This window comes from Paralichthys olivaceus, chromosome 3 (genome assembly GCF_024713975.1).
Source record: "Paralichthys olivaceus isolate ysfri-2021 chromosome 3, ASM2471397v2, whole genome shotgun sequence".
Taxonomy (NCBI): domain Eukaryota; kingdom Metazoa; phylum Chordata; class Actinopteri; order Pleuronectiformes; family Paralichthyidae; genus Paralichthys; species Paralichthys olivaceus.
This window is the reverse complement of record NC_091095.1, coordinates 15,819,270-15,845,674: the sequence shown is the minus strand read 5'-3', so window position 1 is coordinate 15,845,674 and position 26,405 is coordinate 15,819,270. Positions and strand designations below refer to the sequence as shown.

Sequence of the window (26,405 nt, the reverse complement as noted above, 5' to 3'; positions counted from 1 at the left end):
GTCTTTGAATTTTGGAGTTGTACTTTGGAAGCTCAGTGAAATAAAAACAGACATATTCTAAGTCAAAATGATATTATTATAACAATGATATTATAAGTTAGGAAGTCATTATTTTGAGATACAGGGACATTAGTTTGAGTAACTGAGACCTTAGTTTGAGAGTTGGTGTCCCACCGTCCTCATTATTTCACATTAAATTGTTATTTTGAGATACGAAGTCATTATTTTCAGATTGTAGATTAAGTGTTTATATTAAATGTTTATTTTTCCATCTTGTGACTGAATTCACGTGAATTTTCCTGGTAGGGAAACTATTCTTTCCGATTATTCCAACAACACATGAACGCACACAGATGGGGGGGAAGTTGCTAAGCAACCCACAGCTCCCTGTAAACTGAGAGAGGACGGGGAGCGGACGTGATTGAAAAGACTCTAACATGTCATTCATGATAATAAAGTGAATCCTGTGTGGAGCAGCTGCAGCTCCACTCATTGCTCCGGATCAACCATCATGTCGAACCAGGAGGAACCAGCGAACATCGGCAGAGTGCTCAGTTTTCTCCGGGAGTGGGACCGTGGAGACAGGACGGTCCGCGGCCGCATGTTGAACACCTTCGTGGGTCAGAGCTCGGGGAAGACCTGCTATGAGCTGGAGACTGAGTTCGCTCAGGTGTCCAGTCTCTTCCTGGCTCGACTCACTACCTGGATGAGACTCACGTATCCTCCGTCTCATGTCACAGTCATGTCTGACACGTGGAGGCCTGTATCATGATATTTATGGGGGGTGGAAAAAAACATCTTTATGTGTGTATGACTGTGAGAAAAATAGAAATTCATATCTTTAAGTCACATCTATGTATTTTTATGTTTAAAGCATAGTAATGTGTATTTTCTGTATCGTGTATTGTATATTATATTAAATATTATGAAGTTGTTATTCTGTGTGCAATGAACACACACAAAGATATCCGTCCCCTAATAATGTCTGATTTTTAAGTTTTAGTTACAATAAAATCAGCAATGAAAACACAACTTCTTTTTCCATAGGGGAAGTGAATTCTGAATAATGTAAAAAAATTTGTTGGAACAAAAAAATGGATTAGTAGATACACTGTTGTCCTCCAACTGAGACCCAGTCCTTCACTAAAAGTCCAGGTACATGTTTGGGACATTCTTGGGCCTCCAGTTAAGAGCAATAAGGATTTTCCTGTCTGCATCAGGCCAGTAAGTGAGAATTAACAAAACATCATCATAACGTATTGAATACTGTATCTGTGAGCCATTGTTTGCATGAGCTGAAGACTGCTTTGTGTTTGTCAGTGATCAGTACCTGATGGAGTTCCTGGAGGACGGAGGCGTTCTCACTCTCCTGGACATCCTGAGTCACGCTGAGAGCAAAGAGGAGGACAAGGCCGAGGCCGTCCATCTCCTGCTCACTGTCTCCAACGCTGGTCGCAAGTACAAAGAGATGATCTGTGAAAGCCATGGTGAATTTCACTATTCATTTGATTCACCACCTGGATCATTACACGCACTTTAGCAACCATCTACTTTGCCCTCTTTATTATTATACAGGTGTGAAAGTGATAGCAGAGTGTCTGGCCAAGTCCAACACAGAGGAAACCCAAGACACAGCCTGGGCCCTGCTGGAGTCCTTGTCCCACTGGAATCCTAAATATCTAAATCTAATCTACAAAAGCCTCATCGCCCTCATGGCTTGTAGCTCTCCTAAAGCCCAGCAGATGGTGCTGCACACCCTACGTATTGTTCAGGTACAATTAGAGATGAAGATACAAACCGAACCTGAACATGAGCATTCATGATCTCTCGTCCATGGACCATATCTACTTTAACCATCTGGCAACATTTGTGTGAAAGTATGTCGTCATGGAAAAATGTGATCCTGGCCTGGAGACACCCTCTGTAACACATGCCAAGATACTCAAGTCTGACTCAGAGATAGTTTCTGCCACAGAAGGAATCTCCAGGACTCACACACACACACACACACACACACACACACACACACACACACACACACACACATAGACAATGGAATGTAGAGATATTTGTTATGTTACGTTTTCATAGACAGTGTCCTCCAGTTCCTTGGAAAGTGCTACACAAGTTAAGTGTATTATAATGATAATAATGATTATTAATAACGTCAGAAAGTCATCGTGTTGACACTCGTCTGCTGGGGTGATCCTATCACAAGAAGGTCTCTATTTATTAAAGCAGGATACAGAAGGACTGGTTTTCATATGTTATGAGAACCTAACAATTATTGATGAAGTTTTTTTCCCTCACAGTCCAAAATGAAGACGGCCCATCACAGCATTGTTGAGCCTCTGCTGAACATGCTGCGATCTCTTCACCTTGAGGTCCAGGATGAAGGTAAGAAGAGAAGGCATTCAATTAAATTCATACTGATAAACGTTTCCTGTAGCTTCACAGTTTCACTTCGTCCAACTCTTTTCTCTCTGTGACAGCTATTCATCTTATCCTTGACTTGAAGGGTTCTGATGTGAGACCGGTGCTTCTCAGTGGCCTGGTGGCTCTGCTGAGGCCTGCTAGAGAAGATGTAAAGTCCCAGCAGATCACTGAAGGTGACACTTTATTCTGGATGTCTGTTACTGTAGCTAATTAAAGTCGGTTTTATCTTTAAAGTCTGATAAAGCAGCATCTTTAAACTGATCAGTAAGAGGAAGAGAATTACAAAAAACCAACCTAAGAACACACAGACAGGGGTGAACATATATAAGCTCCCTGGTGGAGGTCATTATATCCTGTGACATTAATTATATACATGTTATTATCACTTTTTTGACACATTCGATGATGTCAGAGGCTGAGATGATGATGATGATTGGATCTCTGCCTGTGTTTGTGCAACAAGCGGCTGCAGCTAAAACCATAAGGTATGGTCATTGAGTGAAGGTAACGTTCAAATAATCAGAAAACAAATGATGAAAAGTCATGAGGATTAATTGCAGTTTATTATTTTTATGTATTATATTATATAATTTGTGTTTATTGTGTTGAAGGTTGCTGGCAGAAGAGGATCAGGAGATTTCTCATGATCTTCTCTCTCTTGGAGTGATCCAGTGTCTGCTGTGTGCATTGGGCAACAGAGAACACACAGATGCTCAAATACAAGCCAGTCTGGCCTTGCAGGTACGTGTTATCTGCTGCATACATACTTACATACATTCCATAACTCACAGTGAATACTTGCTGTCGCCCTCTGCCCACAGCACTTTGTCCTCTCGTTCCCGGTTGTAGAGGATCATGTTCAGCGAGTCATGGGCAGGTCGCTGTTCACAGCCTTTGTGGTAAGTTCTTATATAACGTGAAACATACCATGATAACACAGGTTAGAAGGTCAGTGTGGAGAAGATTGCACTAACAAATCTAATAACTCTGTCTCTGCAGAATCACGGTGAGACGTTTCACATGAATCTGGATGAAACACAAGCAGAAAACCTGCTGACGAACAAAGTCAACATATATGAAGGTGATAACTTTAATCCCTGAGTTTATGTTAGAGCTGGTTCAAAGGTTTGACCTCAGTTTTCTGTATGATGAGAAAATGATTTTTGAGTTCTGTGTTACAGTTTTGGATGGTGACTCTGAGGACTGACAAGAGGAACATATACTGTATAATAATCATTTTAATGAAGCAGATAAATACATTTTATTTGACATTTTGTATTTCTTGCATTTATATGTTAATATAAAGATTAATAGTCAACGTTTGCTGACTACTTTTTTCAAATTTAAAGAATCATGAAAATTTTTTATTAAAATGGATTTGCTTCCTGACTCCTGATTTCATTTATTTTGTATTTATTTATAGCACGCCCCGTTTTGTTTATTCTAAAAAGGCACAAATAAGAATAATATTTTCTAACTCACAGTAATTAAAGTGATCACAATTATTATGAATGAACCACACAAGAGGCCCTTATTTTGACCCGCCTACTTTTTTTTTTACCCGCCTACCGGAGATGACGCAACGGCTTCGTCTCCCCACTTCCGTGCTTCCGTGCTTCCGTGATTGGACGAGCAGAGACCGCCCCGTCCTGAACGTGGCGGGAGAAGAAATGGAATCTGCGAGGTAAACACAAGTTTAAAGTGTTCGTGGTGACAGATGATGAGCGGGTTACGATCAGGGATGCGTCAAAGCAAAAGAGGCGGAGGGGAAATGATAGAATCTGCAAAAACAAAGCGGAAGAGGACAAAGACAGCGGTGAAGGAAGGTACAGTCACCATGGTGATGCTGTTTAACGTGTTGTGTCTAAAGCCAGAGACTGAAGGTGTTTACTTTATATTATATACAAACATGAAGCAGGTGTCTCTACACAGACTCCACAGCACCACAGCTCATCCTACTTTTCTTCTCTTGTTCAGATTCACATCAGTTTGTATAAGAGAGAACTGTGCATGTCTTTGCCTTCATGCAAATAAAGCTTCACTTTGTAAATCAGGCCTATAAACCAGGATACACGCTGCACAACTGTCTTTGCAGTATTTGTGCAGAATGCAAAATCAGCTCTGCATAATAGCAAAGATAATTCATGCATATGTACTCATGATAAACTGATTTTTATATCGTGTGGGTGATGAGCATTAGTTCAGGAATACGTTATTAGCTGCTGTTGTGTGTTTGATTGGTTTTTGTTATTGTGTCATGCACATTATGTGCTCAGCCTAAAACAGGCGTACAATAAAATATTTGATTAAAGCTGAAGTTAAGGACATATTATAGTATCTGTATTAAAATTAAGCAATGCCCTGAAATATATGTAACATACTCGTTTAGGCCAAAGATCTTCAGAGCCTTTAAAAAAATTAAATGAAAATGTTTTGATCTTCCAGAGGAAACCACTGCCTCTCCATCCTCGTACCACACCTTCACTGATCCTGCTGATGTGGTGCTGCTGCGCTCTGAGCTCCTGAAGTGGTACGACAGGGAGCAGAGAGAGCTGCCATGGAGGACTCTGGTAAAAACACACACATTCAGTTTGTTAGAGACAGACACAACAATCTCAATGATATATAATATTTTATACATGATGATGTAGGCACAGAAGGTTTAATGTGTGGTTCAGGGACACGGTTACTGGAGCATCATTTTTTCTGTTATAACAAATATACTTTTGTGCATGAGATAATTTTATGGATTATATATATTATATCTTAATTTCTTAATAATTTTATCGGACAGTACTTGACTTATGCAGCTGGATGTACAGTGATGTGAAGTCCTTATCTTATTATAATGTTGCCTTTTTTCTGTTTTTATATCTTAATCTGCATCAATTCTTATTTCAAGGATTAATTTAATGATAACTGAGTAACACAATGCATGTTTATCATCACAGTGATATTTAATAATGCCCCAACATTGCAAAAATGGACTTGTTGTTAATGTTTTCTACTACTGTGAAGTAATTTAACGGCCCGGCTCCCTGTATTTCTCTGACAGGCTGTGACAGAACCAGACCTCAACATCAGGACATATGCAGGTATGACAAGGTTTTATTGACAATTTTAAGATATTTTAAGCTGCTGTTGACATAATCTACAAGAATATTTCTCCCCTTTTCTCAGTCTGGGTTTCAGAAATCATGCTGCAACAGACTCAAGTGGCCACAGTAATAGATTACTACAACAAGTGGATGAAGGTAGGTGTCATAAAGGTATTAGGTATTTATTAAAATCTAGTGAATATCCTGCCTGATGTGTCATTTGGACTTCTCTATGTTCCAGCGGTGGCCGACTGTGCAGGATCTGTCAGCTGCCACACTGGAGGTGATCACTAACAGCAGCTACAGAAAGGGTTCATCTAAAAATGTTATTGTTCTCAACTTGAATTAATTTATTTTTTATGTCTGTAGGAAGTGAATCAGATGTGGGCGGGTCTCGGATACTATTCCAGAGGAAGAAGACTTCATGAAGGATCTCAGAAGGTTTGTGTATCTGCGTCACTTCTCGATTTTCTCTTCATTGTTCCAGCAGCTTTGTGTACATTTTCTGCCCAGTGCAAATAAACTTGTATAGTCACACTGGTAATTGATGAGAAAAATGCTAAGGAGAGGATTAAGAAGTTGTGTGTTAATTGTGTGACTGTTTTTGTTTTAGGTCGTGACAGAGCTGAAGGGACAGATGCCTCAGACAGTTGACAGCCTGCTCAAACAGTTACCTGGTGTGGGACGCTACACTGCTGCTGCTATTGGTTCTATTGCACTGGGACAGGTTGGCCATCACACACACACACGCACACGCACAGATGTTTGTAGGTGCTAGTGACAACATGACCATTCGTGTTGCCTAGGTAACTGGAGCTGTGGATGGAAATGTCATTCGGGTGCTGTGTCGCCTGAGGGCCATCGGAGCTGACAGCACCAGTCCTGCAGTAACTGAGGCTCTTTGGTGAGTTTAAACACCAATAAACATCCTCAACAAACCCTGAATAAAAAGTAAATTAAATTCACCCACAGACGTAGCATGTCTGCTCTCAGCTGGGGAGGCATTCCTCAGTTTTGGGCCTGTGCTGCAAACGCATGATAGCCTCAAAGTCACCAATCAGACTGTAGGAATGACCAGAAAATAAGATAAGAATATATTAGTCTTTCTGCTGCAGGAAGGAACGACCTGCGATACTGTCACTATCAGCGGATCTAAGGTGGCATTTAGCCTCATGGGTAGTTCTTAAATCCATGAATACACAGGGGCTTGTTTTGTAGTCATCAATAAAATCTTAAAATCAATGCAGCAAGGCCAGAATCTCTTTTATGTGGTTTCTAGAACCAGTCCTGATGTCCTCAGTGATTCTCGATGCATTGAGGAGCGAAGATGAGCAACACAAGTGAGCCCTGAGTAATTCCACCCACTCCTGTAGAGCGTCCTGTGCTGGGTGGATTTAAACCCAGATGCCCTCACATGATTCTGACTTACATCTTAGATCCCACTCAGAGAGACGAACTGACCATGAGGCTCAGACACACTGAGTGTTTGTTTCTTTTGTCGACCTTATCAGTGAGGTCAGAGCTGTCCTGGAGACACTGAGCTATTGTTAACAGTGAATGACATTCGAGTGGCCATGCGAGGGCGGGTTGGAACCAAACATTCGGCCGTTGTCTCTGGTAGCTCACCTGGTAGAACAGCTTTGATTTTTAATCATAGTTTTAAAAAAAACTATATTCCATCCAGAAGTCTGTTTATGTAAATATAAGTTTTAAGTAACGCTTCTTTTAACTGGGAGAAGCTCTTGAAATTCCCAAATTTTTGAGTGATTCATGAGAAATATACTGTCAATATAAAAAAATCTGATCTGATCACACTAGATTGCTTGTAATATTAATATTGATAATAATAATATTAATGACAACACTGATATCACTACAAATGTCATTACTGCTCCCTTCATCTCTGTCCAACAATTTCTTTTGTATAAATACTTCAAACCTTGATACACAGATTATGTTAGACCCTGTCTTTTCTCATGTTGTGAATATTGTTTATTTGGTTGATGTGCTCTGTTACTCATGACAGCTATTACACTTCTGTCCGTCCTGGGAGAGGATTCCCTCACATGCTGCTCTTTCTGAGTTTTTTTTTTTCTTTGTAGACTTTCCTCCCTCTAGTCGAATGTTAAGGGCAGAGGAAGTCGCACCTTGTTTAGCCCTATGAGGTGAATTGTGATTTGAGAGTAAGGGCAATACAAATAAAATTAGATTTGATCCCGTTGTATTTCAGGGATCTAGCCAACACAGTGGTGGACCCAGACAGACCCGGGGACTTTAACCAGGCCATGATGGAGCTGGGGGCTCGAGTGTGCACCCCTAAAGGAGCAGTGTGCAGCCAGTGTCCTGTCCAGTCTCACTGCCACTCGTATCGCAAGGTAAAGCCTATCACTGGTGCTAACCGTTGTTAATAAGAAGTTGTTATGGTTTGTGCTAACCCCTCTAAACACAGAAGAAGTCAGTGATCATTAATGTCTGGGATCACATGTGTGAATGTGCAGGTTCACGTCAAACAAGAACAAAACTCTAAGAAGCTTCTGGGGAAGCTGGAGGGGAAGACTTCATCCCTGTCTGATATAGAAGAATGTGGTAAGTGTTCTCCCTCTTGTTCCTCCCTCACATCTCTCAGACCTTCATGTAGATGTGATACAAAATAACTTTTACTTTTCCTCCTCTCTCTCAGTTATCAGTGGAACATGTCGGCTCTGTCCCTCGGAGCCCTGGGACAATGCGTTGGGCGTTCACAACTTCCCCAGGAAGCCGGCAAAGAAGGCGGCCCGAGTGGAGCGAACTCTGACCTGTCTGGTGATCAGACGTGGTGACGTGGGAGAGGACGAGTACCTGCTCACACAGAGACCAGACAAAGGTCAGAGCCTGCAGTGTTTCCTACTGGTCTGTCTGTGGTGCTCAACAATGTACTGCAAAATGACTCTGTAGCCTGAGAATAGATATTTAGTTTTCACAAAAAACTCGAAACTTGAATACTGGTAAAAAACTACTGTAAAGCTCTTTGAGTGTCATCAAGACTTCAATAGCACTATTCAAATACAGGCCATTTACATCTCCCTCAGTCTTCGATTTCAATGGACAGAAATAATAAAGAAGCAACAAATAAAGAAATACAAAAGATTGGTTTAAGCAATTAGGAAAATATGATTGAAAGTACAAAATAACATGTGTGTGTGTGTCATCAGGCTTGTTGGCAGGCTTGTGGGAGTTTCCCAGTCTTCTTCTGGAGGAGGAGAGTTCTGAGATGAAACAGAGGAAGGCGCTGTGTGCTGAGATCAGCAGGATGCTGGGAACTAGTCTGACTGAGTCCCTTCTCCAGCACATCGGAGACGTAAGCACAAATCTTACACACAGAGATAAAGTCTAAAGTACTTCTGTGTCACAACCCTCAGACTGATCAGATCACTGTTTGCAGGTGGTTCACAACTTCTCCCACATCCACCAGACGTATGTGGTTCACATCGTGCGCCTGAAAGACTTAGACACACAAACGCACACTGAAAATACACAGTGGCTCAGCAGGGATGCACTGCAGGAAGCTGCCGTGTCTACAGGAGTGAAAAAGGTTTGTGTTTTGGTTACACAGCAGTGTGTGTGTGTGTGTGTGTGTGAGTTTGTGTGTGCGTGCGTGTGTGTGTTAAGTTGATAATGATAATAATCAAAATGATAACAACAGCAGTCTACCTGCTCAAGTTGTTGTCTGGTTATTGTGGTTGTTGAATTCAGTTTCAGAGATTCTGAAGCATGACTGCAGGACGTCATTACTTCTGCCAAGGATGTTTCTGTTTCTGCCTGTAACCAGAACTTGTCAAAGGCCACTGCACTGATTTCCATAAAATGTTGCGCAGGGATGTGGCATAACTCAAGGAAGAACCCTTTCTAATTTGGAGTGGATCCAGGTATCAATTTCACTTGCGTTAGTCTCAGCAGAGGTATCTCTTAACAGCCCTCTAGTCGTGTCTGTTTCAGACAGCAGGAGTAAGTGAGGGTCCACACATGAGTATTTACAGTTTCACATCGTTGTCTATTCTCCTGCAGATTGTGAAGCTGTATGATTCTGTGGACGGTCAAAAAGAACAGACCTCTAAGGTAAGTACCTCTGCATATGTCTGCTCTTCACGAGCTTTCACAACAGTGCACCTTATTCCATGATCAATAATAGCATATGTCACTCGTTTCTCTTTCTCTCTCTCATATAGAATGGAAAGAAGCAAAACGCAACTGGTGTCAAAAATAACAAGAAGCCACAGGCCTCAAAAAAAACAAAACTGGACGCAGCGAGCAGCGGAGGCCGACAGCTCTCACTCAGCTGCTTCTTCAAAGCAGTGAAAGAGGAAAGTTGAGTGTGAAAGTCCAACATGGGGCCTTCACATGTGTATCACATGTGAGCTCCTCTGTTTCCACATGAATGTATTGTTTTGATCCCATCAGCCATTTCCATCGAAAAATTTTTGAAGAGATATGTTTTTTAATTGCTTTGCATTGAGTGTGTATGAAGCTTTTAGTGCATCATGTTGATTTTTAATGACATCATTGCAGATCATGTTTTTATCACCATATTATGATCATGCAGACTTTAGCTTTTTCCCCTTTACCATTAAGATGTGAACACTTCCTCTACCGTTGAGTGTTTTACAGAGTTCTGCTAGTTTTCGGTTGGAGAACATCATTAGTGTTGATGAATAATTGATGAGAAAAACACTGGCAGTAATTCAGCTGAACAATGAGACATAAGATGTTTTCCTCATATAGCTCTATTAACGTCCCTATATCCACTAACTGTTCACACAGTACACAACAATACCTGTTTATGAGCTCATGTCAGTATTAAATAAAGTTTACATTTGTGTAAAATAAACTGGATCATTCTTTGTTACAATAACCTTAACTAATGTGAAATCATTTCTTGAGAAACTACGAAACCACTTTGAATACCTACGTTTTAAAGTGAACCACCAGCAAAGATTTCGTCATCCGCAACAGAGACCGTTTCAACAAAGCCTGTGTCTCTTTCTTCAGAATACAGTTTCTTTTTTTCCCCAGTCCTGATGCTTACGATAATGTTGATGAGCCACACAGATTACATAAGTTGTTGGTTGTGAAACCTGAACAACAGTATGACAACGAGATGTTTGGCATTCCTCGTTTTAACTCAGGTGACAGGCTGCTCTTCTGATGTTCTACATGACACGTAGCATAAAACTAGGACTTTATTCTCGTACTACTTTGTCCTCATAATATTTCCACTTATTCTCATAATGTACAACTATTTTCTCATAATATTATCACTTTATTATTGTAAATTTACAACTTCCTCTTGTAAATTACCACTTATCTTTTTCTCGTAATATTACCACTTATTTATCATAAATGTACAAGTTTTTTCTCTAAATATTCTCACTTTATTCTCACAATAATACCTCTTTATTTCTTCTATTCTTTTTTCTTTAATGTGGCTCCTCAGTTAAATGCACGGCCCCAGCAGAAATCATTTTGGCGGCAAACAGCGCCCCCTCTGTTGTGACCCTGCACCTGCGATAAGACAAAGTGAAGCTAAACGCAGGACGCGGAAGTGATCCAGATGTTCTTGGAAACATCTGCACGTGCACTGAAGTCCTTGTGTTGGAAGTTTACTCCCCGTTAACCTGTGGATTCGCGGTGATTACTTCACGGAGTCTCGGATTATCGTGTTTCCTCTCCGCTGCAGATGCTCCTATCGTCTTCACTGATCTTCGAGGGGCGGACCGCTGCTGTTTCGGAGCTGAACTTGGTTTATAATCATTTACCTCAGGGTTCCACATAGTGTGCAAAGGTTCTGCAGCGTTGTCACTGAGCCGCTGACACACCGTGTGAGAGGTGAGCTGATCCCTCGTGTCTTTGAATTCTGCAGATTTCAGTGTTTCCTCCTCTGATCGTTACATTCCTCTGTTTCCAGATGAGTTCAGCCTGGGAAAGTCTCCTCTCTACGTACCAAAGCCAACTGGACAATGGAGGTGTGTGCTCATTTTCTGTCTTCAACATGTTCAGTGGACTTAATTTGTGCAGCAAACTTGTATAAACTTGTTGGTGTGTGTGTTCAGTGTGTGGGAGTTGCTGCTCCACAATGACTGCCCTGTGGCCTGTCACATGGTTAACGCCATGAATTGAATTCTATACGTTCAGTATACACATACATGCATGTTGCACAGATGAAAAACAGGGATACAACTCAGGGTTAACCATACAAAACTCTATTTTCATGGTCTTTTTTGAGTTTGTTTAGCTATAAAACAGATTTTGGTATTGATTTACAAAGTTGCACATACAATGTGTCATCTGAACTGGAACTTGACAAACTGTAAAAACGTTGCCTTTCCTGTGCAGACAAAACAAAAATAGTTCCTAAAAAGAGGTGAACGTTTTCAGGAATCAAGTCAGCTTTGAAAACTCAAATCCATCAAGAGTGAAGTACTTCCCTGACACAGAGCTGGATGTCAAGTTCAAGACAAGCATACCGATGTGTGGCTGCTGGTTTACTCCCCCGTCCTGGTGTCACTCATCTTCCTGATTATACTGGATGTATGTGAGAAGGAAGATCAGGGGTCAAACTCAGGGTTAGCCCTTTGACTATCAGGAAAACATTTTTTATTTGGCTTACATTTACACAGTTGCATATACAATTTCCTATCTGAGGCTGATCTGGAACAGGACAGAACTGTAAAAATCTGTCTTTTCCAATGCAGACAAAACAAAAAACACCTCTTTACCTGGGATGTGAAATAAATATGTTTGTGGGAGCATCAACTGGTGTGTGGACATTCTCCTGTTTGGATTTCTGTCACTTCTGTACTGCAGCAGGTTCAGAAATCATCCCTTAGCAGTAGTGAAAGTTTTGGGAAGTGATATCAGGTCATCGAACTTGAATTCAAGCTACAGATGTGTCCTGACTTGTTTGGTGTGATTAAACTCTCTGACACATAGCTTTATGTTTGTGTTTCATGTTCCAGACAAGCGCACAGACCCGTGGCTGCTGGTCTACTCCCCTGCTCCGGTGGCAATCATCTTCCTGCTCTACCTCAGCATGGTGTGGGCGGGCCCTCGTCTGATGAAACACAGGGAACCCTTTGACCTCAGAGTCGCTCTCATAGTTTACAATTTCGCCATGGTCGGCCTGTCTGTCTACATGTTCTACGAGGTTTGTCAGATCTGCTCTTTGTTTTGTTTGAACACCGAAAACAAATAAATCCTGAGCAGGGCTGGATCCAGGATTTTTCATAAATTGGGGGGGGTCAAGATTAACACAGGGGGGCCAATTATATGTCAATAATCTGCACATAATCCTGGATTCAGTAAAGTGCACATTTAAGTCATTCCTTGTTTGCTGTTATCTTTATAGAGCAAAGCCACAAAGCAATGAATACATTTTGAAAATGGTTCTTAGTTCAAGCAGCCAGAGCATGAAAAGATGTCTGTTTTTTATATGTTCTCTTTCACCACACATACATGGTTATTATATTGGAGGTGTTTCATTTCATGACATTATTGTTTTTTGTGTTTCTAGTTCCTGGTCACGTCGTTACTTTCAAACTACAGCTACCTGTGTCAGCCTGTAGATTACAGCAACAGCCCGCTGGCCATGAGAGTAAGTTCATGTTTCCCACATAGAACATTTCAATCAGGAGAGACTGCAATCGAAACATTTTACGATAACTAAATTTATTGCCATGTGCCACGCCTCATGATGTCATCGTGGCTGTATAGTGTAGAAAACTGTGGAGACTGGAGGTGTCTGAGGGGGTGGAGTGTCTCAGCCAATCACTGAAATGACAGCTGACAGGAAAGAGAGGACACCAGATTTCAGCTTTGACTGCAGCAGTGTGATTGGCTGATTGAGATAATGACATAAATCTGATTGGTTTATCACAGACAACCACCAGTCAGCTGATCAGAAGAGGCCGGGCTTAAGAGAGTATTTTAAAGGAATAGAACATTGAGGAAGTCTGATTGAACTTATACTGAGCTTTGTTTGTTACAGTTAATTATGTTTGGATCATAATTCAAAGTATTGATTGACTGTATATTCACATTTCTTTTTCATTAAGTTGTTCATTATTTTTTTAGCTCCCTTCTTTCTTGTGTCTGTGTATATTTTTTTGTACAATCCGTTCCACATGACGTGCAGCAGTGAGACTACTGACGTTGTTTGAATTGAATTTAAATGCAGTGAAACGTACATATACCTTTTTATAGAAGTAATAACAAAATGTAAAACCCAGCCTCCTCCACTGTCCCCCCCGTCCAGATGGCCAGAGTCTGCTGGTGGTTCTTCTTCTCCAAGGTCATCGAGCTCAGTGACACGGTGAGTATCACGTTAAAACATTTTCATATTCAGTCGAGTACTGAGAAAACAGAGTCGTAACTCCAACAGCCTCTTCTGCTCCTCTGTGTACGAGCAGCTCTTCTTCATCCTGAGGAAGAAGAACAATCAGGTCACATTCCTCCATGTCTACCACCACGGCACCATGATCTTCAACTGGTGGTTGGGAGTCAAGTATGTGGCCGGGGGACAGTGTAAGTCAACTCATGTAGTTTTTCAATCACAAACAGAAAAAAACATTACGCATTTAATCCAGTTTCCTGATTTTTTTCTTCTGAGTATTCAGAGCATCATGTTCCTCTGTGACAGAGCTCCATTGTTGTAGAGACACATTAAAATGAGTGTCACCACTGCACTGTGTGACACAACAGCAGCACTGTGGTTTATTTTGAATTGATGCATTCACCATCACGCTGTTGTAAATACTTGTACTGTGGATTGATACTCATGTATCAACCACAGCTGTCAATCCTCCCCAACACATTATGGCAACTTTTGCTGGTATTTGATCACATTACTTTGCCTGTTTTATATTTCAATCAAACCATAAATTTGTGACTTCAGTAGAAGGTGCGTGAGGCACCATGGACAGGACAGTTCACCCCCTGTGGAGAAAACATTCGCCTCCTGTGAAGAAGCAAATCTGCAGCATGGCACGAAGTTTGACCCTTTGAACTTTTGATATTTGCTTCACATTTGTGTATAGGACAATATGAAGATCAAATGTCTTAAAAAAGCTTTTTGTATGAGTAAATTATTTTACAATATTATAGATATGATACATGAAGTATTACAAGACTACACTCTCTAATGTTATTATGTATCATGTGCAATATTCATTTATCATATTTATCATATCACCATAAAACAGTGAAATACTTACATTATTTATATTATAATTATTATACTTATCACTTCCTCTCCTGCTGCCGGTCGCTATTTGCTCCCTTGTTACCTACATCTGTGTTTACTTATACTTAATTGCAGAAATTAATTTTCTAATTCTTCAGTTTTTTTTACATTTCTATTATATAGTTTATATTTTTTATATTTGTATATTTTCCTTTTTAAATCTTTACAACAGACAGTTTGATTTGAGGATAGCATGTTTCGTAATTCCGTTGTTTGCATGACTCTTACGTAATACTTTTGTCCTTTCATTTCTTTGCTAAAGACTTGTAGTGGAGACATTTTTATATCAAAACTTCAAACTAGCTTTTGTCATTATTTTGATCCATATCATTACTTAGATTCTGATTGTACAGATGCCTCCTAATGCCTTTCTTGATGTTTGCTTCATTCCTGCAGCGTTCTTCAATGCTATGGGGAACAGCTTCGTTCACATTGTCATGTACTCGTACTACGGCCTGGCTGCCCTCGGCCCTCATATGCAGAAGTACCTGTGGTGGAAACGTTACCTCACGTCTCTGCAGCTGGTGAGTGGCCCACACTCTGTGTGACAGGAATCAAACATGTGCACACAAAATGTTTTTTTTAAGAACCAATTGGAACTTTTGTCGGCTGCCTCTCCAGGTGCAGTTTGGGGTCTTCCTTGTGCACACGGGTCACAACCTGTTAGTTGAGTGCGACTTCCCCAACGCCATGAACATGCTTTTGTTCGGTTACTGCGTCACCCTCATCATCCTCTTCAGTAACTTCTATTATCAGAGCTACCTCAACAAGAAGAAGAAGAAATAAGAAGCAGTGGTTTTCTGTGACTTACAGTACTTGCCAGCGTCCACTAGAGGGCACAACAAGCCTACAGAATGAGGCTTTTTCTCAATATCAACAGTCTGAGCTCATTCACAGAGGTTGTGTATGTCTGTATAAAATACACTGTTCAGGTTTATTAAGCTTCATTCTCTTCTCTGCATTATTTAAATGATAAAAAAAGAGCCATTGAGTGACCAAACAATTTATTATATCTTAAATTGAGAAATGACAAACATTCAAATGATTGTTGTTAACAAACTGTACATTTTATACACATACAATGAAGGAGGTTGTTTTTTGAAAGAGCCCCTCACCTGGAAATAAATTCAATAGCACAAAACACTTGACAACAAAAAGAGAAGAAGAAAAGCAAACACACTGCAAATGATATATTCGTTTCTACACTCCAGTCTGGAACAGATCGAAAGATGTAGATCAGAGAAAACACAAGAGGAGAGAGAGAGAGGACGTATTATTTAAAGTCCGTTCAGGAGTTTTGTATTTTCTGAAGTTGACATCTTAAAGCTGATGAAATGTGTAAGTTCAGTCTGGTTGTACTGTGTACGTAAGCGTGTATGTGTTTGCACCAAGGTGAACCGAGTCTCTGTACATGATGAGTTCTTGGTCAATAAATGTGATTCTGAAGCTCTGAAGAAAAGTTTCTGTCTCTTATGTTATAGTTGTTTTAAAAAGTCATTTTTTCACTACTTAAAAGAGAAGACTTCCATTGGATTTCTTTTTGTCAAATCAATAAAACCTCTTTTAGCCAGAAACAGATCAAATCGTATATTCAATTTTTGCCTTTAACATATTTAAAATCATTTTCATCCCAACAGTTCCCAACCTGGATGTCTGAATCTGAGATCACAAGATGAACCTTAATGTTCTCAGAGTGATTGATGAAACTTTCATTTTGTTTTGGGGATGCAAGAGACAGGACGGACAAAATTGACCCAAGAGAGGGTGAGACGTCCTGACTTCTACCTGAAATACCAGATCCTAATATTCACATAGTGCAACTCAGCTGAGGGAAGACAACTCCCTGCAGGGCAAATATCCTCGTATTCAAACCTGCACATCCAGAGTTAATAACAGAGGCTCTCTGTTTTAAATCTGTCTCCAGCTCAATCCCAAATAACCCCCTCATGACATCACTGTGACATCATTGGGACTATTTTCTCAGACATTAACAGCAGAAGATGTTTTACAGTATTAAGTATTAAATTAGCTAATGTGAATGAGTCAAATCACTGGAGAGTCTCTGTAACACTCAAATCTTTGTTTTTTTTCTTTTAAATGTTTTTCTTTTCTTTTGAAAATGATTCATTTACAACCAGGAAGGAGGAACCTTTTTCCAGTTTTACTGATGATAATACATTTTTGTTTCAAGGGTTCACAGGCCGTAAAGGTTAACTATTAACAAAGTGAAGAGTAAATAACCTGAACTAAATGTTTTACTTCACAAATGAGATTATGTTTTCACCCCTGTCTGTGTTGTTAGTAAGATCTCACAAAAACAACTCAACAGATTTCGACGAAACTTGGAGGATGTGGTGGCGCAGATCTGGAAAGAATCTGAGTTTTTTGAAGTTTTCACTGATTTCCCAGGGAAAATTTATGGACCGAAATTGAGTGATTGACATTTGGTGCTGCTTGATTGAATTTGAGAAGACTGTTGGGCCTTGGTGGAGGAATGTACTCTACTGAGTGCCATTCTGATTTCCTCAGTTTCATCCTCCATCTGACACCTGCAGTAAGTCTGTGTGACCTGGGAAGAAAACAACGAGTGTGTGAAGATGCATGTGAAGGAGTCGGACTGCAGCGTAGTAGAGTGTTTGTGGTGAAGCTGGTCCTGCTCCAGTGTTGCTCTATGTCTCTGTGTAGATGGAGGACATGTGGCTCAGGCTGCGGTCGAAGCTGCCAACCTGGAAGAAAATGCTCTCCTCCGGGCTTGACGTGAACTGGCACCCGCCGTTGCCCTGCAGCTCCTGGGTCAAGTTGAAGCCTGGAACAGAAATTATAAATGTGTTTAAAATTTCTGATAAAATGATTCAGGTTATCTTTATGATCTGTATCCTTTATGATTCTGGAATAAAGGCCCATGGTAAATCGTCCTTACCCGCAGAGCCAGCAGTGCTGTTTGACATGTGGAAGCCATTGTGCTGATGGGAAGTGTAGGCGTGAGAATCTCCGGGGACATGGACACCACCGACCGTCTGCTCCATCCTGTAGGAGTCTCCGAAATGGAAGCAGCTCTGAAAGCTGCCTTGGTATTCTAGGAAATGAGGGAAGATGAAGAGTGGATGAGACGAAGAGAGAGAAGAAAAATAAAAGCCTGACTTGATCAACTGCCACCAGAGTCTATGGGCGATTGTTTCCAGGGTCAGTGAGCGTCTGCTCCATCCGGCTGAAACTTAATGGGGATCTCAAATTATGACAATGCTATATTTGTGCTCGAGCTACCTCTGCCAGCCCCATAGTGTGTAACGTTCGTCCCCATCGTCTCAGTTTGTACTCAGAATCGACCGCAGGAGTCACGATAATGGGGAAGCAGCCTTTCCACGAGCGCTTTTACGCAACTGCCTGACCACAGCGTGGTTAGCGAGACGTCCATGTGTAGATCTTTACAGGGAAAACAGTGTTTAAGGCATTAGGAAAAAGGCTCTGGAGTGACAGCTGAGCCTTCCAATGTTCAGGCGCTGAGAGACAGCTGAACACATGAGCCAGCGCTTTGTTGGCTAATTCAGTGCAGGGAAAAGGCTTCCGGCGTGCGGTTTTCTCCACTCTGTTTCTTCGACTGTAATCTCTCTGTCCTAAAAATGCTCTGACAGAGCCACAGGGCAGTATCACTGCTCTGACTTCCTCTCTCTCAGGCCTTTCTTTGTGGCTCTCGTGGTGAAGACACAGAGATGGTAAGATATAAGTATATTTTAATGACCCGACACTGGGAATTCCCTCATAAGGACATCATTCAAGAGTAATAAACTGAACGCTGAATCACCTGCCACGGGAAGAACATTTTAAACGCTAATAGCCATTTTCAAATTCAATCCAAAACAGATTTCCTGAAACTATTTACATTCAGCCAGATGTCTGGAGGTCCTTCTTACCGTCATTAGCAGACTGATGATGGTGATAGTGAGAGTAGGGCTTTTGGTGAGAGTGAACATGCTGTTTCTCCAGAGGTGGCGGTGGTGGTGGAGGAGGAGGCGTCCCTGTTCCCTTCATCCCGGGAGACAGGAGGGGGCCCGACACCCTGAGGGAGACACAGAGAGTGTGGGTGAGACTGTACGTCTAAAGCACTTGACAGTGTCGATCATTATTCAATAAAATGCTTAATGCAATGTGACATCCAATCAAAGCCCGAGCTCCATGGCGGCGTGCTAACCACATGATCGGACAAACCCAGCAGGGCCGTCAATGATCCTCGTCACACTGAAGAAGAAACAGTCCAGGCGTGTGGAAAACTTTGGCTCCCCACACGTAATCGTTCCTCCCACCACATATTATGATCTTGAGTCAACAAACGGGAGAGTGTGCATTCCCCGCTTACCTCCCCCCATTCACACATGGACACACGCACGCACACACACACAACCCAGGCGCCCACCATGGCAGTGACCCCAGGCTTTGTGGCCTGGAGAAAAGAGAGCACCATCGTGTTTACATTCATGATGTCTGAGTGAAGGAATATCAAGATTACATGTTTGTGACTCTGTGGCCTGGAGCCTTTTGAGGATATTGATCGTTTAAATAAAGTTTTGTCCATGTTACTGGATACATTTGTCATTTGACACAGCAGTGGGCAAATCACCTTTAGGGACATCATCTGCTCAAACTCGACAGCACTGCACTGAGTGATGTTTAAACGTACAATATGTAACTTCAACAAGACCTAGTTTGATGATGCTGTGAAGCTACATTAGATTCATGATTGGATTATGGGAGTTGTTGTTTTCACTGACATTGCCATTGAAACTCTACCTGTTAGTGGATGAGGAAATGTATTAAAGTTCTATTCACGTTACGCAGCAAACAGCAATGAATAGTCATGATTCATTGCAAACAGTGGGAGGAAAAAACTGCTGACTGGCTATCAGTGTTTTTCATTTGTCATATGTTGTTTGTCCTGGAAGTTACAGCAGATATGAACAAAGCCACACCAAAGCTTCTATGATGCATTTAAATTGCAACCAATGAACCCAGTTACCTTAGATAAGTTAGTGATTTCTCTGGGTTTGAACATTGTCGGACTCATTTTGGATAATGTAAATACACAAGAAAACGAAATATATAAGAGGTCGATATTTTAATGAAGAACTGTTACTGATTATTTGTATTTATTTATTAATTTAAGCATACTGTGGACTTGTGTTCAGTCTCAGCTCCTAAAGATTCACTGTGGATGAGGGTGATCTCATTTGGGAGATCTCTATGGTTTAAAGGCAAATATAAGTTATGATCATAGCAGCAGATGTATTTCTGCCACTTAGCATCATAGTTCAAATGACCCACGCTTTAAGACCTGCAGAAGGAATTGTATCCTCTGAGACACGGTTCATTGAGCTTGTGCAGAAGCTTTCATTATTATCAGAGAATAAGTTCTGCATGACATCCTATCGTCTGACATGAAAAGTATGCTGCTATCAAGATGGCATCGCTGTGAGGAATGTTTTTCCTCACATTTGTATGATTACGTCATGACTGAAAGATGCACGCCTCATGTGTCCTGAGGAACATTTATGTGAAAGTTACTTCTTCTCTTTGCTGCAGTCTCAACCAAAATGTAACATTAACAGGATGTTTGGAGATATGGCGTGTTAATTAGTCATGTTTAGAAATGTTATCACCGGTTTAGACAAAGCCAGGCTAGCTGCTTCCCTGTTTCCAGACTTAATGCTAAGCTAACTGGCCTCTTTTTATCATGCAGTGTGGTATCAATCTTCTCATCAAACTTTCAGCAAGAAAACAAACAGGTATATTTACTAAACATGTCAAACTATTCTCTTACCACATCTGGTAATTATTCACACACTTAAATGTTAGATGTGAAATTTAACAGGAAACTCAAATGGACCAACAGTTTAATGACTTCATGTTGAACGCTTGACATTAACTTAACGAAACAACAACGTGATAAAAGACTGATATCGAACAGACCTGCCTTCAAAAACAGAGCCGGCCAATCACCTCCCTCCAAATATTCAGCAGCTACTTACTACCCTCTCACGACTGCATATCAGGAATGCCAACACATAAACTGCTGCTGCTGTGTTTCTGTGTGGAAGCATATGGTTTGCAGTAAGCGCTATATGAACGTGATGACAGAGTGTTGCTGGAGGTGGCCGAGCCCATCAGCATACTGCTGGTTTCTGGTCTGGCTGGAGGCTGTGATATGACCTACTGCTCCGTGCACGAGGGTCGCCCCCACTCAGTGACTGAGGTGGCTTTTGGCAGAGAGTGAGCGATGAAAGGAGATGCTAAACAATGTCAAACGAAAAATGCAAAATGCTGCTATATTTATTTTACAGTTTAATTAGCTACAAGACGCAGCTTGAGGCTGCACATGTTTTGCTTTTATCAGTGGAGGTCATCAAAAAACTAATACAAAATGAACTCTGGCATTAAGTCTTTTATTGCCTCAATAGGATGTTGTGTTCTTGCTTCTGTTTGCTTGTCACGTCAACCGATCTACCCTGAAGTCTAGTGGAGAGATAATCCTTGAGTCTATAAACATGTGTCTGTATTTTGGCAGTAACCTGGGATTCCCATCATATGGAAAGTACCTAAGTAATTGTATATTCTTGTGCTTAACTTGAATATTTCCACTTTTTTACTTTTATTACTTCTTTAACTACAAATTTTGTACTTTTACTTTGACAACTATACTAGTTGCAGATTTTACATAAAAAACAAATACTCAGTCGACAAAATGTGGTACATTATTCTAAACAACCCAAAAGTATATAAAGTAGAAAATGTATCAGCTCATACTACTTAAAGGTTCAGTGTGTAAGATTCAGTCATTTTATCACATAAAAGCCACAACACCTGTTAACATGTTATAAACTTGATTTTCCCCGGAGTAAAAGATCTGAACACTTTATCCACCTTTCATTATAACTTTGACATAAACAAAATGAGGGACTTTCCAAATCCCAAGGTTGCAGGATTAGCCAATGTAAACCATTTAAATTTCGGAGATAGAGCTGATACCTTAAAAGTAACATTAAATGGGAGGGTTATCTGGAGGTTTTCACTAAGACCCTTCTTGTCATTGTGTAAATGTTCAAATCGGTATCAGATTTAACAGTATATGGACTACACTTGACCTACATGTCTGTGCCGACAAAATTGAAGAGGCTTGTGTGACACCATGTCTTAGTTCAACACTGGAGAAGCTCGCTGTTAGCGAGCGTGTCTAATCCACAGGTTGGCATAGGCCCAGAGCATGGCCATGTGTTCCTGTGGAGAGCACCGTTCCCCCAGGAGCTGCTGTCAGCACAAACTCGGGAAACAGTTATACTGTTCATATTTTTACGAGCTGCCTCTATGTGCAACTAAAGTGAATCATAAGCTAATCACTGCCAGCTGCCCCTGCTCTCTAGCTCTCTAGCTCGCTAGTTGCTAGAGTTTGAGGTATGAGGGGAATCTATCAAATGCCACATTAATCTCTCCTGCGATATTCATCTTCACTGACCATCCTGCATTCTCTTCTTTTTCCAGCCAGCCCACCCACTTTTGTTCCGCTGCATTGAGAGCGGTTTGACCATTGACCTGTTGATTCCTGAAGGTAGAGCTGGAGGGGAATTTAAGGTGAGGCCATCGGATTGATGGCCTGTATTTCATAAATACAGATAAGGTCATTAGGTTAGGGAGGGAGGGAGGGAGGGAGAGAGAGAGAGAGAGAGAGAGAGAGAGAGAGAGAGAGAGAGAGAGAGAGAGAGAGAGAGAGAGAGAGAGAAAGATGTAAAATATACTGACTTCTTTTGTCGGACTTGTGAGATGTTAATGTGAGGTCTTTTTTAAAGGCCTGAGGAGCTAAAAGGTTATGAGACCTCGCCCGTCGCTCACTCCAGTCGACACCAGCTTGGTGAGTTCGACTTGAGCAGCTCTGAGAATTTTTCTGTGAGTAATATGGGAAAGCTGATGTCATTCTGGGAATGAGCTTTGGTTTTACTCTGAAGTTGTTGGCTTAACTCCAGCCCTACAGAACGCTACAAGAAGAAGATGAAGAGGACATTCCAACCTGGCCTGTCTGATGCTGCCCCAGAGCCACACAAGTCCAGACAAAACGACTCGTATTCAGGTATGTGGAACATGGACGTCATCACTACAGGAGTGCAGCTATTGTCCAGAAACATTACGACTTATTGATTTTAAAGGGGACTGCCTTTGCAGTCTTGGCTCTGTTTGCGGAGGCATGACGGGATGGAAAGAAAACCTGAAGATTCATGAACAGTCCTGCTCTGCTCCTCGTTTGTCTTCCTTCACCTGCAGCTAACTGTCCCACCAGGGAGCAGGGATCAGACCCTGTCCTCTGCAGACCCTACATTCCCTACAAACACCCTCCGCCTGCCCTCTCATCTTCCCCCCCCTGTAGCCGACCAGTAAGCCCTGCTGATGGATGACGGGGGCTTCTTTGGCGCTGATCGGTGGGAACGCTTCTGGTTCTGGTTAGCAAGCACAAGCTTTGCTTGTGAGACAGACTACAGCATCCTGGCTAAAGCTAAGCTAAAGCTAAGCCAGCCCTGCAGGCCCCGCAGTGTGAAGAGCACAGCTAGGGTTGGAGAATATTTTTGGGGCCCTGGATACTCTCTGAAAGATAAGATACACCAAACACAGAGGATCCGTCCTTAATCACCATCCTTTCTAGAGGAATTTTGACAGTAAATAATCAGATTTTTGTCCCATGATTAAAGTGTTTGCGTAGACTTGTTAATTGAAGACTACATGCTATTAACTGAGCACCACAAAATGAGCGACTGCCCACATTCCGCCATGAGCGACTACCTCAAAAATGTTTTTGTTTAGGTTCTGAGATCGACACTCATTTTCTGGATCACTCGAGAATGATAATGGCTGGAAGACAGACAGTGTAGAGTTACAAGAACGTGGACGTCCCCCATCAGTTCAGGGACTCTTAATGTAGCTCTGTGCCGTCTCTGCTGTCACTCTAATTAAATTAGCCCATGTCAATCATTGCCAAGGTATCAAACCAACTCAGTATATATAATATTTGCAGAGGGGGTCTAATATCAATACCTGGGTAAAGGCCGTAGAGACTCCCCTCTGCAATTATATAACCACATATGGCCAAAGCAGTGAATGACAACATTTACCACCCATCTCTCTGAAGAGCACAGGCCACCGTAGATGAACAACCATCTCTATGAGAGGGAGGCCCTACACATACACGTGCCACACCAATCACCAAATGTATTTTACTTGATATAATTTAATATTAGCTTCAGAAAAATGACACTGCTATTTACAAAGTCAAAAGAGTCTAAATGGCCCATTTGAGTCAGAGTAAACACATTTAGCCATGAGGTCAGCGGCTGCCGCACGAGAGGCAGGTCAGTTTGATAATTTTGTCAAAATGTTTAATGTCCTGCTAAACCGTTTGGGAAAAACAAGTGCGGCGCTGATATTGACTTTGGCAGCAGCCTGTATACTCAACGCCTTAAACATGTAAATCAAATGCTCCATCTTCAGGCAAATGTAAGTAGACGTTTCATGCCCGACTAGTTCTAGGTCCTTCCACAGCCAGCCCCCACCCTCTGTCCATATGGTACGATGAACGGATAGAGCACTACAGTGTGTGTGTGTGTGTGTGTGTGTGCATGTGCGCTCATGGCCGCTTTCGGGTCAAACATCTTGGTTCGATGAAATCTGTAAATTTGGAAATTGCTGTAGTTGTATGAGGGAGGTTAAGGTGGAGAGTCAAATATATACATGAACAAGGGAGATGACATATTTGGCATAATGGGCTGTTAGGTTAGAAATTTAGACACACACACACACACACACACACACACACACGTCAAACCTAAAGGAACAGACCCACGTCTCACATTCAATATGTCCCCCGCCCATGTACAAGCTCTTACAGCATCCCCCTACTCAGGTTCTTTTCACTTTCCATTTCTGTCCCTACTAAGGTAATTGTGAATGCTGCTGAGAGAGAGGCACTGAAACCACGAGGTAATTTCAACAGCGTTCTCCGGTTTTCAAGGCTTGGAACAACACATCACCTTCCAGATGCTTCCAGAGGCCGACCTGACGTCTCAGGGCGGCACTCGGACGTTTACATCCACACGGTTTAAACTGCGACAGGGCAACCGGTGCACTGTTTGTGCTGGAAGTCGACCGCTCTGCTGTGCCTCACACCCCAATCACATGCAATCATGTGTGTTTCCTGGATTACTATATGTAAACTCCTCTCACTCACACACACTCCCACACACGGAGACACACATGAGTACGAATGAGTGCACTCTCAGAGCAAGAAAGCCATCAAACCTCATTGTGTCATACGTCTGTGCTGTATATACTCCCATAAAAGTGTATATACACACGCAGACACCCAAAGAGCAGACCACAGAGAAAGGAAAGCATGTTTATGTAACACGATCACTGTTGTAACACACGCTTTATGATGCTCGATTCCGTCCACTCTTTCTCAATGTTATTAAACTGTAAAAGGCTGTTTTCCTTCACTACCTCCCTGGTTTTCGGCACATTGTTTAGCACAGTACACACAGTTGCCTCCTGACGACACTCGGGCTCTAACTCCGCTCCGCTGGCTCTCTGGGGAAATCATCGGCGCTAATAGGAAACATTCTGTGCCTCTCACGCACACGTTCGTCCCTGCTGAAGTGTCACCAAGCAAGGCAGTCGCACCTCTACAACTTGCAGATTTTCAAACTGTCGGTATCTAATGTAAGAGTCAGCTTTGTAGAAACAGGTTTCAGCAGAGTTAATTAATTCATTCTCGTTAGTCCATTGAATATAAACATGTTTTCTTCTTCGCTGAAGATGTAACAACAGTGGCACACTTAGTAAATCATCCTAAATGTTACAGCTTTCTTTTTAAAAGTATCCCCAGATACTTCTCACAATTATCTGGGTGATACATCATCTTTTTAAATGTTATAGTTTCATGTATTTCATTTTTGTATATGTGTCTAATGGAGTATATGATTACCTACAGTACATCTGTTCAAAATACTTTTATATTTCTTTCTCTTTCTGTTGACTCTTGTCCTATGAGGGTAAAACGACTCACAACACAAACACCACAGGATGATACTATCACGCAGCTTTGACACTTTACTCTCATTAAAGTGTGAATCATGTCCGGCCAAGCGGTTTGGTCATAGTGCTGATGCTGTTGTATCCAGTAGAGATGAGGGACCTTATGAACACTGATTCTGGTGCCAGAAATATGGCTGGTGATGTGTCACGTTGACCCCGCGGTGACCAGCACAGCCCCTCCTCCCATGAGGCTTGTCTCAGGGGTCGGGGAGCTGAGTTTGTTTCCAGTAAGACTGCCAGATAGGTTTGTCAGCAGGACAGAGAGGCTTAACCTAACATGAGCTAAGTGGGTTCGCCCAGCGGTTCGTCCCCGACTCAGGATAATAAATAGGTGAAAAACAATGGAAACAAGGGCTGAAAATTTGATCATAATGATAATATCAGGGTGATGCTGCACTGAGAAGGAAGTTTGTGTTTCGCTAAAATGCTGACCTTTGTGTATTGTGAGGATAAATACACACAAAGAGTGTAGTGTT

At 41.6% G+C, this 26,405-nt stretch overlaps 3 protein-coding genes across 5 annotated transcripts in view; 2 read left to right on the top strand and 1 right to left on the bottom strand.

Moving 5' to 3' along the window:
* The first annotated feature begins 382 nt into the window (after window positions 1-382).
* mutyh (mutY DNA glycosylase) lies at window positions 383-10,398 on the top strand. Its single transcript, XM_020080484.2, has 26 exons — window positions 383-717; window positions 1,156-1,224; window positions 1,321-1,487; window positions 1,576-1,772; window positions 2,313-2,397; window positions 2,493-2,609; window positions 2,849-2,921; window positions 3,048-3,177; window positions 3,258-3,335; window positions 3,436-3,517; window positions 3,860-3,867; window positions 4,154-4,262; window positions 4,882-5,006; window positions 5,492-5,531; window positions 5,617-5,690; window positions 5,776-5,817; window positions 5,904-5,975; window positions 6,148-6,261; window positions 6,341-6,438; window positions 7,765-7,909; window positions 8,033-8,120; window positions 8,215-8,397; window positions 8,726-8,871; window positions 8,956-9,105; window positions 9,579-9,629; window positions 9,740-10,398. Exons 1-26 carry the CDS (start codon window positions 512-514, stop codon window positions 9,881-9,883), a joined length of 2,793 nt encoding a protein of 930 aa, XP_019936043.2. The 5' UTR covers window positions 383-511; the 3' UTR covers window positions 9,884-10,398.
* Window positions 10,399-11,057: 659 nt separating this feature from the next.
* Window positions 11,058-16,267, top strand: elovl8b (ELOVL fatty acid elongase 8b). The gene is made up of 8 exons (XM_020081371.2): window positions 11,058-11,396; window positions 11,476-11,533; window positions 12,527-12,714; window positions 13,081-13,161; window positions 13,822-13,878; window positions 13,976-14,090; window positions 15,205-15,332; window positions 15,430-16,267. Exons 2-8 carry the CDS (start codon window positions 11,476-11,478, stop codon window positions 15,592-15,594), a joined length of 792 nt encoding a protein of 263 aa, XP_019936930.1. The 5' UTR covers window positions 11,058-11,396; the 3' UTR covers window positions 15,595-16,267.
* A 1,071-nt stretch (window positions 16,268-17,338) lies between these two features.
* The window catches only part of LOC109625837 (zinc finger protein GLIS1), a 75,013-nt gene continuing 65,946 nt past the window's right edge, over window positions 17,339-26,405 (bottom strand). For all 3 annotated transcript variants that reach the window (XM_020081368.2, XM_020081369.2, XM_069522188.1), the window contains exons 9-11: window positions 18,720-18,865; window positions 17,729-17,884; window positions 17,339-17,614 (exon numbers count right to left, since the gene is read on the bottom strand). In XM_020081368.2, the coding sequence (XP_019936927.2) occupies window positions 17,478-17,614; window positions 17,729-17,884; window positions 18,720-18,865 (439 nt within the window). In that variant the 3' untranslated portion in view covers window positions 17,339-17,477. The remainder of the gene's footprint in view (window positions 17,615-17,728; window positions 17,885-18,719; window positions 18,866-26,405) is intronic.

Coding starts and splice junctions, on each gene's coding strand:
- elovl8b (XM_020081371.2), top strand. CDS start 11,476: ATGAGTTCAGCCTGGGAAAGTCTCCTCTCTACGTACCAAAGCCAACTG. Junction 11,534..12,526: donor AAGCCAACTGGACAATGGAG/GTGTGTGCTCAT, acceptor TTCATGTTCCAG/ACAAGCGCACAGACCCGTGG. Junction 12,715..13,080: donor CTGTCTACATGTTCTACGAG/GTTTGTCAGATC, acceptor TTGTGTTTCTAG/TTCCTGGTCACGTCGTTACT.
- mutyh (XM_020080484.2), top strand. CDS start 512: ATGTCGAACCAGGAGGAACCAGCGAACATCGGCAGAGTGCTCAGTTTT. Junction 1,488..1,575: donor GATGATCTGTGAAAGCCATG/GTGAATTTCACT, acceptor ATTATTATACAG/GTGTGAAAGTGATAGCAGAG. Junction 5,532..5,616: donor CAACATCAGGACATATGCAG/GTATGACAAGGT, acceptor CCCTTTTCTCAG/TCTGGGTTTCAGAAATCATG.